General features: G+C 42.6%; 1 protein-coding gene across 1 annotated transcript; it reads left to right on the top strand.

Moving 5' to 3' along the window:
- Positions 1-3,946: 3,946 nt before the first annotated feature.
- LOC117496288 (PEX5-related protein-like) lies at positions 3,947-8,904 on the top strand (the record flags this gene model as incomplete). Its single annotated transcript, XM_034148001.1, is given in 2 exon segments — positions 3,947-4,179; positions 8,799-8,904. Coding segments are annotated over 2 exon segments (109 nt in total), but the record flags the coding sequence as incomplete, so codon positions are not given.
- Positions 8,905-13,615: the final 4,711 nt, after the last annotated feature.

Genomic DNA, 13,615 nt, shown 5'->3' with positions numbered 1-13,615 from the left:
CACATTTTCTTTCACTCCACACCCCCTGCATTCTTCAACTTCGCTTTTTCCCATTATACACATTGTGCCGTTTAATCCTGTATGATCCAGTCTGAGTCTAGTGATGGTGATCTCCTCCCGTCTGTTCCTTTCTGTATAGATCTTTGTGATGACTGATTTCTGTAACTTGTGCTATCTCCTCCCTTTCTGATCTTCCTCCCACCTTTTCTGCCATATTTCCATACCTTCTTCTTAATTATTGCTTTTCCTTCTCCTTTCCCAAGTGAAACTGGTATTGCTATTTCCTTCTGTAACGCATCTTTTCCTAATTTATCAGCATGCTCATTCCCTTGAACCCCCTCATGTGCAGGCACCCAGCATAACTGCACATCTATTCCCCTCCTCTGAAGTCTCAATAAGCAGTGGTTAAGTTCAATAATGAAATCGTCTCTAACAGTTATTGTGGACTGTATGCTTTCCAAAGCAGATAGTGAGTCTGCATATCACCACCCTATCAGGTCTGACCTCTTCAAGTGAGTCTGTGCATATCACCACCCTATCAGGTCTGACCTCTTCAAGTGAGTCTGCATATCACCACCCTATCAGGTCTGACCTCTTCAAGTGAGTCTGTGCATATCACCACCCTATCAGGTCTGACCTCTTCAAGTGAGTCTGCATATCACCACCCTATCAGGTCTGACCTCTTCAAGTGAGTCTGTGCATATCACCACCCTATCAGGTCTGACCTCTTCAAGTGAGTCTGTGCATATCACCACCCTATCAGGTCTGACCTCTTCAAGTGAGTCTGTGCATATCACCACCCTATCAGGTCTGACCTCTTCAAGTGAGTCTGTGCATATCACCACCCTATCAGGTCTGACCTCTTCAAGTGAGTCTGTGCATATCACCACCCTATCAGGTCTGACCTCTTCAAGTGAGTCTGCATATCACCACCCTATCAGGTCTGACCTCTTCAAGTGAGTCTGCATATCACCACCCTATCAGGTCTGACCTCTTCAAGTGAGTCTGTGCATATCACCACCCTATCAGGTCTGACCTCTTCAAGTGAGTCTGCATATCACCACCCTATCAGGTCTGACCTCTTCAAGTGAGTCTGTGCATATCACCACCCTATCAGGTCTGACCTCTTCAAGTGAGTCTGTGCATATCACCACCCTATCAGGTCTGACCTCTTCAAGTGAGTCTGTGCATATCACCACCCTATCAGGTCTGACCTCTTCAAGTGAGTCTGTGCATATCACCACCCTATCAGGTCTGACCTCTTCAGCCTATTGTAGCCCAATAACTGCTGTGAGTATTTATGCTGTATAAACTGATAAGTTATGTGACACTCGTTTTGAGATTGATATTTTGAATTCTGGTATATACACGCCTATCCCCACACATTCTTGCTTCTTAGATCCATCTGTGTACATTTTTAGGTCATTGTAATACTTTTCGTTCAGGTACATACTCGTTTTAATTCCCACTACATTTATTTGCCACTCTTTGTTCTTTTCTATGAAACTCACATCTATGTTAGCTTCTGGGGAAAGCCATGGGGGAACACGGCTAAATGGGCTTGCTTTGGCAAACGTGATGGTCTCCACTCCATATGCCCTCGTTCTCTCCTTACTCGTCCAGCCAAACCCACGCCCCTGGAACTTTGTATATTCCCAGCAATGTAGTATTCTGTTTGTGATCTTTTCCTCTCCACTTCCTTGTAGCCTGACCCAGTAGGCCTATGCCAGAGCAAGTTTCTCTCTTCTAAAGAATGCACACATGTGTTTAATCGTTATTGTCAGATATGTACTAAGTAAATACATTTGTTCCTGCTCAAGATTAGATTCAACTTTATTGTTATTGCACAGATTACAGGAGACAACGAAATGCAGTTTAGCTTCTAACCAGGAGTGCAACAAGCAGTGAAGAGAAAAGTAATGTACACAATCTACAGAATAAAATATAGAATGAATTGAATGATGAAAAAACAGTGAGGGGTATGAATACACTAGATATACACAGCAGCCTGTGAGCAGTATGAGCAGTGTGTATAAATACACTAGATATACACAGCAGCCTGTGAGCAGTATGAACAGTGTGTATGAATACACTATATATACACAGCAGCCTGTGAGCAGTATGAGCAGTGTGTATAAATACACTAGATATACACAGCAGCCTGTGAGCAGTATGAACAGTGTGTATAAATACACTAGATATACACAGCAGCCTGTGAGCAGTATGAACAGTGTGTATGAATACACTATATATACACAGCAGCCTGTGAGCAGTATGAGCAGTGTGTATGAATACACTATATATACACAGCAGCCTGTGAGCAGTATGAGCAGTGTGTATAAATACACTAGATATACACAGCAGCCTGTGAGCAGTATGAACAGTGTGTATAAATACACTAGATATACACAGCAGCCTGTGAGCAGTATGAACAGTGTGTATGAATACACTATATATACACAGCAGCCTGTGAGCAGTATGAACAGTGTGTATGAATACACTAGATATACACAGCAGCCTGTGAGCAGTATGAACAGTGTGTATGAATACACTAGATATACACAGCAGCCTGTGAGCAGTATGAACAGTGTGTATGAATACACTATATATACACAGCAGCCTGTGAGCAGTATGAACAGTGTGTATGAATATGCTAAGATATATAAAGTAACGGTAAGCAGTGCAAGTATAGTATAAAATATATAGATATTAATGTCATGATGATAAACATTGTGGAACAATGATGAAAAATGTGACTGGAAGTGACGACGTAAAACTGACACAAAACAACACACTTTAGCCGAGCCAATGGAGAGCTTCATCTCCAGCACGGGGTAAAACCCACCAATGAGCGCTCAGCTCCAGATACCAGCGAGCCAATGGAGAGCTTCATCTCCAGCACGGGGTAAAACCCACCAATGAGCGCTCAGCTCCAGATACCAGCGAGTCGTTTCCCATCAAGCATTTCACTTCCGCAGCCCGTGGAGAGAGACTGCGCCGCCTCGCCGCGCCTCGCTCTCAAGTCTGCGGGCGTCTTTGTCCCGCGAGATTTCAACGTCTCATGTAGGCGAGCCTCCAGAGCAAGTCGGACAAAATGACTAACCATCATGCAACGCACGAGCAAGACGTTGATCGCAATTGCGCAGGTCTGCGTTGGTCTCGCTCGTCTCAAACGAGCCTACTATCTCTGAAAGGGCAGCTCGGCCAGCAAACCAATCAGAGCAGCTCGGTCAACTAACCAATCAGAGCAGCTCGGCCAGCTAACCAATCAGAGCAGCTCGGCCAACTAACCAATCAGAGCAGCTCGGCCAACTAACCAATCAGAGCAGCTCGGCCAGCTAACCAATCAGAGCAGCTCGGCCAGCTAACCAATCAGAGCAGCTCGGCCAGCTAACCAATCAGAGCAGCTCGGCCAGCTAACCAATCAGAGCAGCTCTGGTTTCAGACAGAGGGTGAAAAGAGGAGCTGCAGCCCAGGCAGTGTGAGAGAAATAGAGAGCTCTAACACATTCAGGTCAATAATCTCATTTCAGGATTTCATGTCTCATTAAATGATTGATCACATGACTTGAATGATTTAATTTCACTATTCAAAACAGGGCGTTTATTGTTTAATGTCCGTCAGTCTGTATCAGTCGTTGGGTCAGAGTCGATTCTTTATGGATCCCGCACGAGGAGAAAAGAAAAGAAATGAGAAGATCAGAAAGTGAAGGTGTGTCTTTGTTTCAGAAACACTTTCAAACAAAGGAAACATTCACATTTAAGGAAAGGATAAACAACGCTTTCCCCCGGTGGATGACTCCTCCTCTCCTCTCTCCTCTCACCTCTGCTCTCTCCTCCTCTCTCTCCTCTCCTCCCCTCTCTCCTCCTCTCTCTTCTCGGCTTTACTCGGCTCTCCTCGGCTGTGTTTTAGCCCCGCCCCTCCCATCCGCCCCTCCCCCTCGCCCACAGCAGAACCGGTGTAGCTGCGGATTTTCGGCGTGTTGCGGTCCGGAGGCTGTCCGGATATCGGCTTCATTCCCCGGCTGTGAGGCACCGTGAGAGAGACCCCCGGCCGTCCATGGGAGAGAGCTGATCTCTGCAGCCGGGCTGAGGTGCGCTGCTGGCGGTGGAGCACCGAGACATGCACCCGGTGCTTCTGTCCTCCTCTGTCTGTCTCCGGAGGAGCGCTTAGTACATGGTGAGTCGAGTCATATGCGTTTATCTTAGTGTTGAATGCTTCTTGATTAATACTGGGCTCTGATTGGCTGTCTGTGGGACGGAGAGGGTCCTGGTCCTGCTGTCTGTGGGACGGAGAGGGTCCTGGTCCTGCAGGCTCAGCATATATAACTTAGAAACACATCCACATGTCTGCTGGGGTTCAGTCAGTGTATCAGGATATAATGATCAGAACCAACACATGTTTACAAGACGTAAAGGATATATTGATCAGAACCAGAACCAGGTTTATCACCAGGTAGGTTGACATGTACGAGGAGTTTGACTTGGTGTCGTGGTGCAGACATAAAAGTAAAACAAACATTAAAAACACATAGAAAACTATAATAATATTCAAAAAGTGTCACTTTTTAGAAACTAAGACATTTCTCTAACGTTAAGTTAAAGCAGCCCAACCAGGGTTTTTAAAATGTAATTGAATTTCCTGGTATTATTTTGACTTCTGTTGACAGCTGGTAGTACAGAGATGTAATAAATATAATATTCTTAATAAACTAATATTAAAGTGAATATCTTTGGACCTTTGAACACATCACCCTGTGATCTGACAAACTGCGAACAACATGTCAAATGTTCTCTGACTTTTGAAACACCAAACCATTAATCTATCAAATAATCTGCAGATTAATCCATAATGAGAAGCAGCTGTGTGTGTGTGTGTGTGTGTGTGTGTGTGTGTGTGTGTGTGTGTGTGTGTGTGTGTGTGTGTGTGTGTGTGTGTGTGTGTGTGTGTGTGTGTGTGTGTGTGTGTGTGTGTGTGTGTGTGTGTGTGTGTGTGTGATAAAATATTGATTAGCCGTGGAGCTGCAGGATCCTGGGAGGATATAAATATCTGAAATATTCCTCCGTCAGCACCACGCTAACCTTGGCACAGTTTTCACCAGCGCTCCGTTTTACTGAGTGCACATGAACGCATCACACGGCATCACATTTGGATGAATTGTTAATTACACCAGCAGTTCAAACTGTATAAAATGAATATATAATATGTATTTTATACTGAATATAACATGTCTTTGAGGGGATGGAAATGGTAAACAAATGTGCATGATTAGAAATTGTAAAACAGTTTTTATATATATATACATATAGATATAGATATGGTAGGACACACTTTGCACGTCTCTGCCTGTCGATGTAGATGAACTGATTCAATAGATTCTTGATTTCACTGATATATGTATTTATATATATATAAATATATACTGTATACTTGCTCAAGCAGCCGGATGTGAGGATGATGACGGTGTTGGTTTCTCTGCTGGGACTCTGATGGAGGAGTGTGTACTCAGCATAACAGCAGGTTATTTTTAGAGCATCCACGCACGCACCCACGCACGCACACACACACACACACACACACACACACACACACACACACACACACACACACACACACACACACACACACACACACACACACACACACACACACACACACACAGCTGGGACAGAAAACATCAGACAGTTTCCTCTGAACAGCTGTGACCATCGAACAGGAGCGATGAAGTTCCTCTGCTCCTTCTGATGACGTATCACTGGTCTGTGGTGCAGACAGTAGGGCTGCTCAATTAATCATATTTTAATCACAATTACGATGTTGGCTTGCAACGATTATGAAAACAACATCATCGAAATAAAACGATTATTCTTTTTATTTATTTTTTATTTTTTGGTTTTTCAGTTGAATTCTACTCAAAGTTCAGGATAATCAACTGTTAAAAACATACTGTTCCATTTTTTTTTCAATTAATGGATGTTTTCAAAGTAAATGAATAATCGTTTTTTAATAATCGTGATATCAATTATTGACCCAAATAATGGAGATTATGATTGTTGCCATAATGGAGCAGCCGTAGCAGACGGTGGAGACGGCAGAGAACGCAGGAGAAATGCAGCAGTTTGACTTGATGTCGTGGAGCAGACATCAAATATAAAACAAGAAATCTCATTTAAAACAAAAAATCAGGACACCGTAATAAAATATAGTTAAATAGCAATAAAACAAAGCAGTAATTTACAGTGAAATAGATTGTAATGAATTATAGGATATAAACTATGAAATATGAAACAAGAATATGTGCAGTAAGGAGTATGAACATTGTGTGCATTAATGTAATGCGCATAGAGACTACGTTGTGGCAGAGGTAAGTGTTAGCCGAGAGGTTCTGGTCCTGATGGAGCGCAGCCTCCTGTCAGAGGGGAGGGGGGCGAACAGTTTGTGTCCAGGGTGGGAGGGGTCGGCCACTATCTTCCCTGCCAACACTCAGTGGAGTAAACTACTGGACGTGTCCAACAAACTCAATACATGAAGCTGCTAGGGCTGTGCGATTATGGCAAAAATCATAATCACGATTATTTGGGTCAATAATTGATATCACGATTATTAAATACGATTATTCATTGACTTTGAAAAAATCAATTTATTGAACTTTAAAACAAATACAAATAATAATTTGAACAGTATCTTTTTAACTGTTGATTACCCTGAACGTAGAATTCAACTGAAAAACCAATACAAAAATAAATGATACATTTAAATAAATAATATCAAAATAATAAATACCAATAAACAAGATCAACATATATTTTGGAGCGCACTTCCCCAAGCTACTAAACATATATAAATATGATAAATACAAATAAATGAGACCAAAATTAATTAGATCAAATATGTTGCACGGTCACAACCTAGCAAAGCAAAATAATCGTTTTTTACGATTATGTTGTTTTCGTAATTGTGGCAGGCCAAAATCGTAATTGCGATTAAAATACGATTAATTGCACAGCCCTAGAAGCAGCACTAACCCACCGGAGAACTGCGCACTCAAAACAAAGAAACACACCTCACAGAATCACTCAAATCCTAAAGCAAAAAGCAAAATACAAATATAAATAATATTTTACGAAATATATATATATGTATTTATATATATAGAAATAAATAATAATATGTAATGAGGTAAAAGCTGACAGTGAGGACCTGCTGCTTTGACGTCTGTCCCTTCTGGAACGTCTCGTTTGGTGCTCCGGGTTAAACAGCAACATATTCCAGTGACATGTGGATTAGGGTTAGGACTCACTCCGACATCGAACCGTCACTTTGCCCTGCGTTCCCACAATGCCTTGCAGCAACAGCCTCTCACGCACTGGGATGTGCAGAAACATACAGGAAGAAGATTACTGAAATAAAACTCTTTTTGTTTTAAAATCTCTTGTTTATAAACGGCCTGGTTTTTAATAACACGTTATCTCGTTCACACGTAATCTCGTTCACACGTAATCTCGTTCACACGTTATCTCGTTCACACGTTATCTCGTTCACACGTTATCTCGTTCACACGTAATCTCGTTCACACGTTATCTCGTTCACACGTTATCTCGTTCACACGTAATCTCGTTCACACGTAATCTCGTTCACACGTTATCTCGTTCACACGTTATCTCGTTCACACGTTATCTCGTTCACACGTTATCTCGTTCACACGTTATCTCGTTCACACGTTATCTCGTTCACACGTAATCTCGTTCACACGTTATCTCGTTCACACGTTATCTCGTTCACACGTAATCTCGTTCACACGTTATCTCGTTCACACGTTATCTCGTTCACACGTAATCTCGTTCACACGTTATCTCGTTCACACGTTATCTCGTTCACACGTTATCTCGTTCACACGTAATCTCGTTCACACGTAATCTCGTTCACACGTTATCTCGTTCACACGTTATCTCGTTCACACGTAATCTCGTTCACACGTAATCTCGTTCACACGTTATCTCGTTCACACGTTATCTCGTTCACACGTTATCTCGTTCACACGTAATCTCGTTCACACGTAATCTCGTTCACACGTTATCTCGTTCACACGTTATCTCGTTCACACGTTATCTCGTTCACACGTTATCTCGTTCACACGTATCTCGTTCACACGTAATCTCGTTCACACGTTATCTCGTTCACACGTTATCTCGTTCACACGTAATCTCGTTCACACGTTATCTCGTTCACACGTTATCTCGTTCACACGTTATCTCGTTCACACGTTATCTCGTTCACACGTTATCTCGTTCACACGTTATCTCGTTCACACGTAATCTCGTTCACACGTTATCTCGTTCACACGTAATCTCGTTCACACGTTATCTCGTTCACACGTTAGCTGTTCTCACGGGATGGGACCCTCAGTGAGTCAGTGATGAGGGGACAGCAGGGGTTCACTTCTGTATGACAGACGGGGGAAGGGTGTAGGGGTCGGTTTGGAACTGGGCCTCAGACCGCTGCAGGTGTTGGTCACATGATGGTGGAAAGAAGTAAAGGGTGTTGATTGGTGGGAATCACTTCCTGTTTTCCTGATTCAAACCTGCATCTTCTCTTTGCAGTACAATAAGTATATATTGCAGTACAGTGAATATATATTGCAGTGCAGTGAATATATTTTGCAGTACAGTGAGTATGTATTGCAGTACAGTGAATATATTTTGCAGTACAGTGAGTATATATTGCAGTACATCAGTACAGTGAGTATATATTGCAGTACAGTGAGTATATTTCACAGTACAGTGAGTATTTGTGTGCAGATGCAGCAGGAGAGTCGGCCTCTGCTCAGTCCCTCCATCGATGACTTCCTGTCGGAGACCCGGAGTGACGCCCCCCCCCACGGCCCCCCCACCTCCAACACAGCAGGTAGGGGTAACACACATATACTCAGTAGAAAGTACATGTATTCAGAAGAGTATATAAGATAAGATAAGATGGAACTTTCTTTCTCCCCGTGGGGAAATGCAGGCGTTGATAGCAGCAACAGGTCAGAGGTCAAAATAAAGACAAAATAGAATACAAATACAAATAATAATACAGCAAAGATAAAGCGATAACGTAACTATTAAAACAAGATATCACAGTAAAAGGTTGTGCATTTGTATGAACATGTTAAATATATTCAGAGGTGGGAAGTAGTGGAGTACAAATACTTCCTTACTGTACTTAAGTACATGTTTCTGGTATCAGTACTTTACTCCACGACTTATTTTTCTGACGACTTTTTACTTTGACTTCTTACATTTTGAACTCAAATACCTGTACTTTCTACTTCTTACATGTTGAACACAAATACCTGTACTTTCTACTTCTTACATGTTGAACACAAATACCTGTACTTTCTACTTCTTACATGTTGAACACAAATACCTGTACTTTCTACTTCTTACACTTTGAACACAAATACCTGTACTTTCTACTTCTTACATGTTGAACACAAATACCTGTACTTTCTACTTCTTACATGTTGAACACAAATACCTGTACTTTCTACTTCTTACATGTTGAACACAAATACCTGTACTTTCTACTTCTTACATGTTGAACCCAAATACCTGTACTTTCTACTTCTTACATGTTGAACACAAATACCTGTACTTTCTACTTCTTACATGTTGAACACAAATACCTGTACTTTCTACTTCTTACATGTTGAACACAAATACCTGTACTTTCTACTTGTTACATGTTGAACACAAATACCTGTACTTTCTACTTCTTACTTGTTGAACCCAAATACCTGTACTTTCTACTTCTCACATTTCCCAAACAGGCTGGTTCCTTTAGTTTGAATGTGTGTTTGGTGGCGTGATCATTATTATTTAGAGTCATTGCGTGCCTATTGATTTGAACACGATCCGTGTATCCATCATTTCCTGGTCTTCTCTAAAGAAGAGGGACCAATGAAAACGTTGTCATGTTGCCGTTGTTCAGCATGGAAACATTCATTAGCTAACAATGACATTATTGTTCTATTAATATAAAGGGAGGTCAGGTACTCTTTAAAACAGCTGCTAGTTATGGGTACTTTTTACTGAAGTACATTTCAAAGCCCTCTTTACTTTTACTTGAGGAAAGAAGTGTAGTCCGTACTTCTACTTTTACCAGAGTATTTTTAAACACGAGTATCTGTACTGTACATACTGTACAGGATGTGTACTTCTACTTGAGTAAAGGATGTGTACTTCTACTTGAGTAAAGGATGTGTGTACTTTTGCCATCTCTGAATATATTTACATACGTGTGCAGATGAGAGTGCAGGTTACAGTCTTGTGACAAGGTCACAGGTTCAAACCCCACTGCAGTCAGCATGTCGTTGTGTCCCTGAGACACTTCACCCCAAAGTGCTGCTGTGGGGATTACCCACAGTACTGAGTATGTAAGTCGCTTTGGATAAAAGCGCTAACAAGTAACATGTAATTTAATGTAATGTGACACAGTGCAGGTTACAGTCTTGTAACACAGTGCAGGTTACAGTCTTGTGACTCAGTGCAGGTTACAGTCTTGTAACACAGTGCATGTTACAGTCTTGTAACACAGTGCAGGTTACAGTCTTGTGACACAGTGCAGGTTACAGTCTTGTAACACAGTGCAGGTTACAGTCTTGTGACACAGTGCAGGTTACAGTCTTGTGACTCAGTGCAGGTTACAGTCTTGTGACACAGTGCAGGTTACAGTCTTGTAACACAGTGCAGGTTACAGTCTTGTGACACAGTGCAGGTTACAGTCTTGTAACACAGTGCATGTTACAGTCTTGTGACACAGTGCAGGTTACAGTCTTGTAACACAGTGCAGGTTACAGTCTTGTGACACAGTGCAGGTTACAGTCTTGTGACACAGTGCAGGTTACAGTCTTGTGACACAGTGCATGTTACAGTCTTGTGACACAGTGCAGGTTACAGTCTTGTAACACAGTGCATGTTACAGTCTTGTAACACAGTGCAGGTTACAGTCTTGTAACATAGTGCAGGTTACAGTCTTGTGACTCAGTGCAGGTTACAGTCTTGTAACACAGTGCATGTTACAGTCTTGTAACACAGTGCAGGTTACAGTCTTGTGACACAGTGCAGGTTACAGTCTTGTAACACAGTGCAGGTTACAGTCTTGTGACACAGTGCAGGTTACAGTCTTGTAACACAGTGCAGGTTACAGTCTTGTGACACAGTGCAGGTTACAGTCTTGTAACACAGTGCAGGTTACAGTCTTGTGACACAGTGCAGGTTACAGTCTTGTAACACAGTGCAGGTTACAGTCTTGTAACACAGTGCATGTTACAGTCTTGTAACACGGTGCAGGTTACAGTCTTGTGACTCAGTGCAGGTTACAGTCTTGTGACACAGTGCAGGTTACAGTCTTGTGACACAGTGCAGGTTACAGTCTTGTGACACAGTGCAGGTTACAGTCTTGTAACACAGTGCAGGTTACAGTCTTGTAACACAGTGCAGGTTACAGTCTTGTGACACAGTGCAGGTTACAGTCTTGTAACACAGTGCAGGTTACAGTCTTGTAACACAGTGCAGGTTACAGTCTTGTAACACAGTGCATGTTACAGTCTTGTAACACAGTGCATGTTACAGTCTTGTAACACAGTGCAGGTTACAGTCTTGTGACTCAGTGCAGGTTACAGTCTTGTAACACAGTGCAGGTTACAGTCTTGTAACACAGTGCAGGTTACAGTCTTGTAACACAGTGCATGTTACAGTCTTGTAACACGGTGCAGGTTACAGTCTTGTGACTCAGTGCAGGTTACAGTCTTGTGACACAGTGCAGGTTACAGTCTTGTGACACAGTGCAGGTTACAGTCTTGTGACACAGTGCAGGTTACAGTCTTGTAACTCAGTGCAGGTTACAGTCTTGTGACACAGTGCAGGTTACAGTCTTGTGACACAGTGCAGGTTACAGTCTTGTGACACAGTGCAGGTTACAGTCTTGTAACAGTGCAGGTTACAGTCTTGTGACTCAGTGCAGGTTACAGTCTTGTAACACAGTGCATGTTACAGTCTTGTAACACAGTGCAGGTTACAGTCTTGTGACACAGTGCAGGTTACAGTTTTGTAACACAGTGCAGGTTACAGTCTTGTGACACAGTGCAGGTTACAGTCTTGTGACACAGTGCAGGTTACAGTCTTGTGACACAGTGCATGTTACAGTCTTGTAACACAGTGCAGGTTACAGTCTTGTAACACAGTGCATGTTACAGTCTTGTAACACAGTGCAGGTTACAGTCTTGTGACTCAGTGCAGGTTACAGTCTTGTAACACAGTGCAGGTTACAGTCTTGTAACACAGTGCAGGTTACAGTCTTGTAACACAGTGCAGGTTACAGTCTTGTGACACAGTGCAGGTTACAGTCTTGTGACACAGTGCATGTTACAGTCTTTTGACACAGTGCAGGTTACAGTCTTGTGACTCAGTGCAGGTTACAGTCTTGTAACTCAGTGCAGGTTACAGTCTTGTAACACAGTGCAGGTTACAGTCTTGTGACACAGTGCAGGTTACAGTCTTGTAACACAGTGCAGGTTACAGTCTTGTAACACAGTGCATGTTACAGTCTTGTAACACAGTGCAGGTTACAGTCTTGTGACTCAGTGCAGGTTACAGTCTTGTGACTCAGTGCAGGTTACAGTCTTGTAACACAGTGCATGTTACAGTCTTGTAACACGGTGCAGGTTACAGTCTTGTGACTCAGTGCAGGTTACAGTCTTGTGACTCAGTGCAGGTTACAGTCTTGTGACTCAGTGCAGGTTACAGTCTTGTGACTCAGTGCAGGTTACAGTCTTGTAACACAGTGCATGTTACAGTCTTGTAACACGGTGCAGGTTACAGTCTTGTAACACAGTGCAGGTTACAGTCTTGTGACACAGTGCAGGTTACAGTCTTGTGACACAGTGCAGGTTACAGTCTTGTAACTCAGTGCAGGTTACAGTCTTGTGACACAGTGCAGGTTACAGTCTTGTGACACAGTGCAGGTTACAGTCTTGTAACACAGTGCATGTTACAGTCTTGTAACACGGTGCAGGTTACAGTCTTGTGACACAGTGCATGTTACAGTCTTGTAACACAGTGCAGGTTACAGTCTTGTAACACAGTGCATGTTACAGTCTTGTAACACAGTGCAGGTTACAGTCTTGTAACACAGTGCATGTTACAGTCTTGTAACACAGTGCAGGTTACAGTCTTGTGACTCAGTGCAGGTTACAGTCTTGTAACACAGTGCAGGTTACAGTCTTGTAACACAGTGCAGGTTACAGTCTTGTAACACAGTGCAGGTTACAGTCTTGTGACACAGTGCAGGTTACAGTCTTGTGACACAGTGCATGTTACAGTCTTTTGACAGAGTGCAGGTTACAGTCTTGTAACTCAGTGCAGGTTACAGTCTTGTAACACAGTGCAGGTTACAGTCTTGTGACACAGTGCAGGTTACAGTCTTGTAACACAGTGCAGGTTACAGTCTTGTAACACAGTGCATGTTACAGTCTTGTAACACAGTGCAGGTTACAGTCTTGTGACTCAGTGCAGGTTACAGTCTTGTGACTCAGTGCAGGTTACAGTCTTGTAACACGGTGCATGTTACAGTC

The sequence above is a fragment of the Trematomus bernacchii genome, unplaced genomic scaffold (assembly GCF_902827165.1).
Source record: "Trematomus bernacchii unplaced genomic scaffold, fTreBer1.1, whole genome shotgun sequence".
Classification (NCBI taxonomy): domain Eukaryota; kingdom Metazoa; phylum Chordata; class Actinopteri; order Perciformes; family Nototheniidae; genus Trematomus; species Trematomus bernacchii.
The sequence above is the reverse complement of the archived record's forward strand: the minus strand, read 5'-3'. Positions and strand labels throughout refer to the sequence as shown.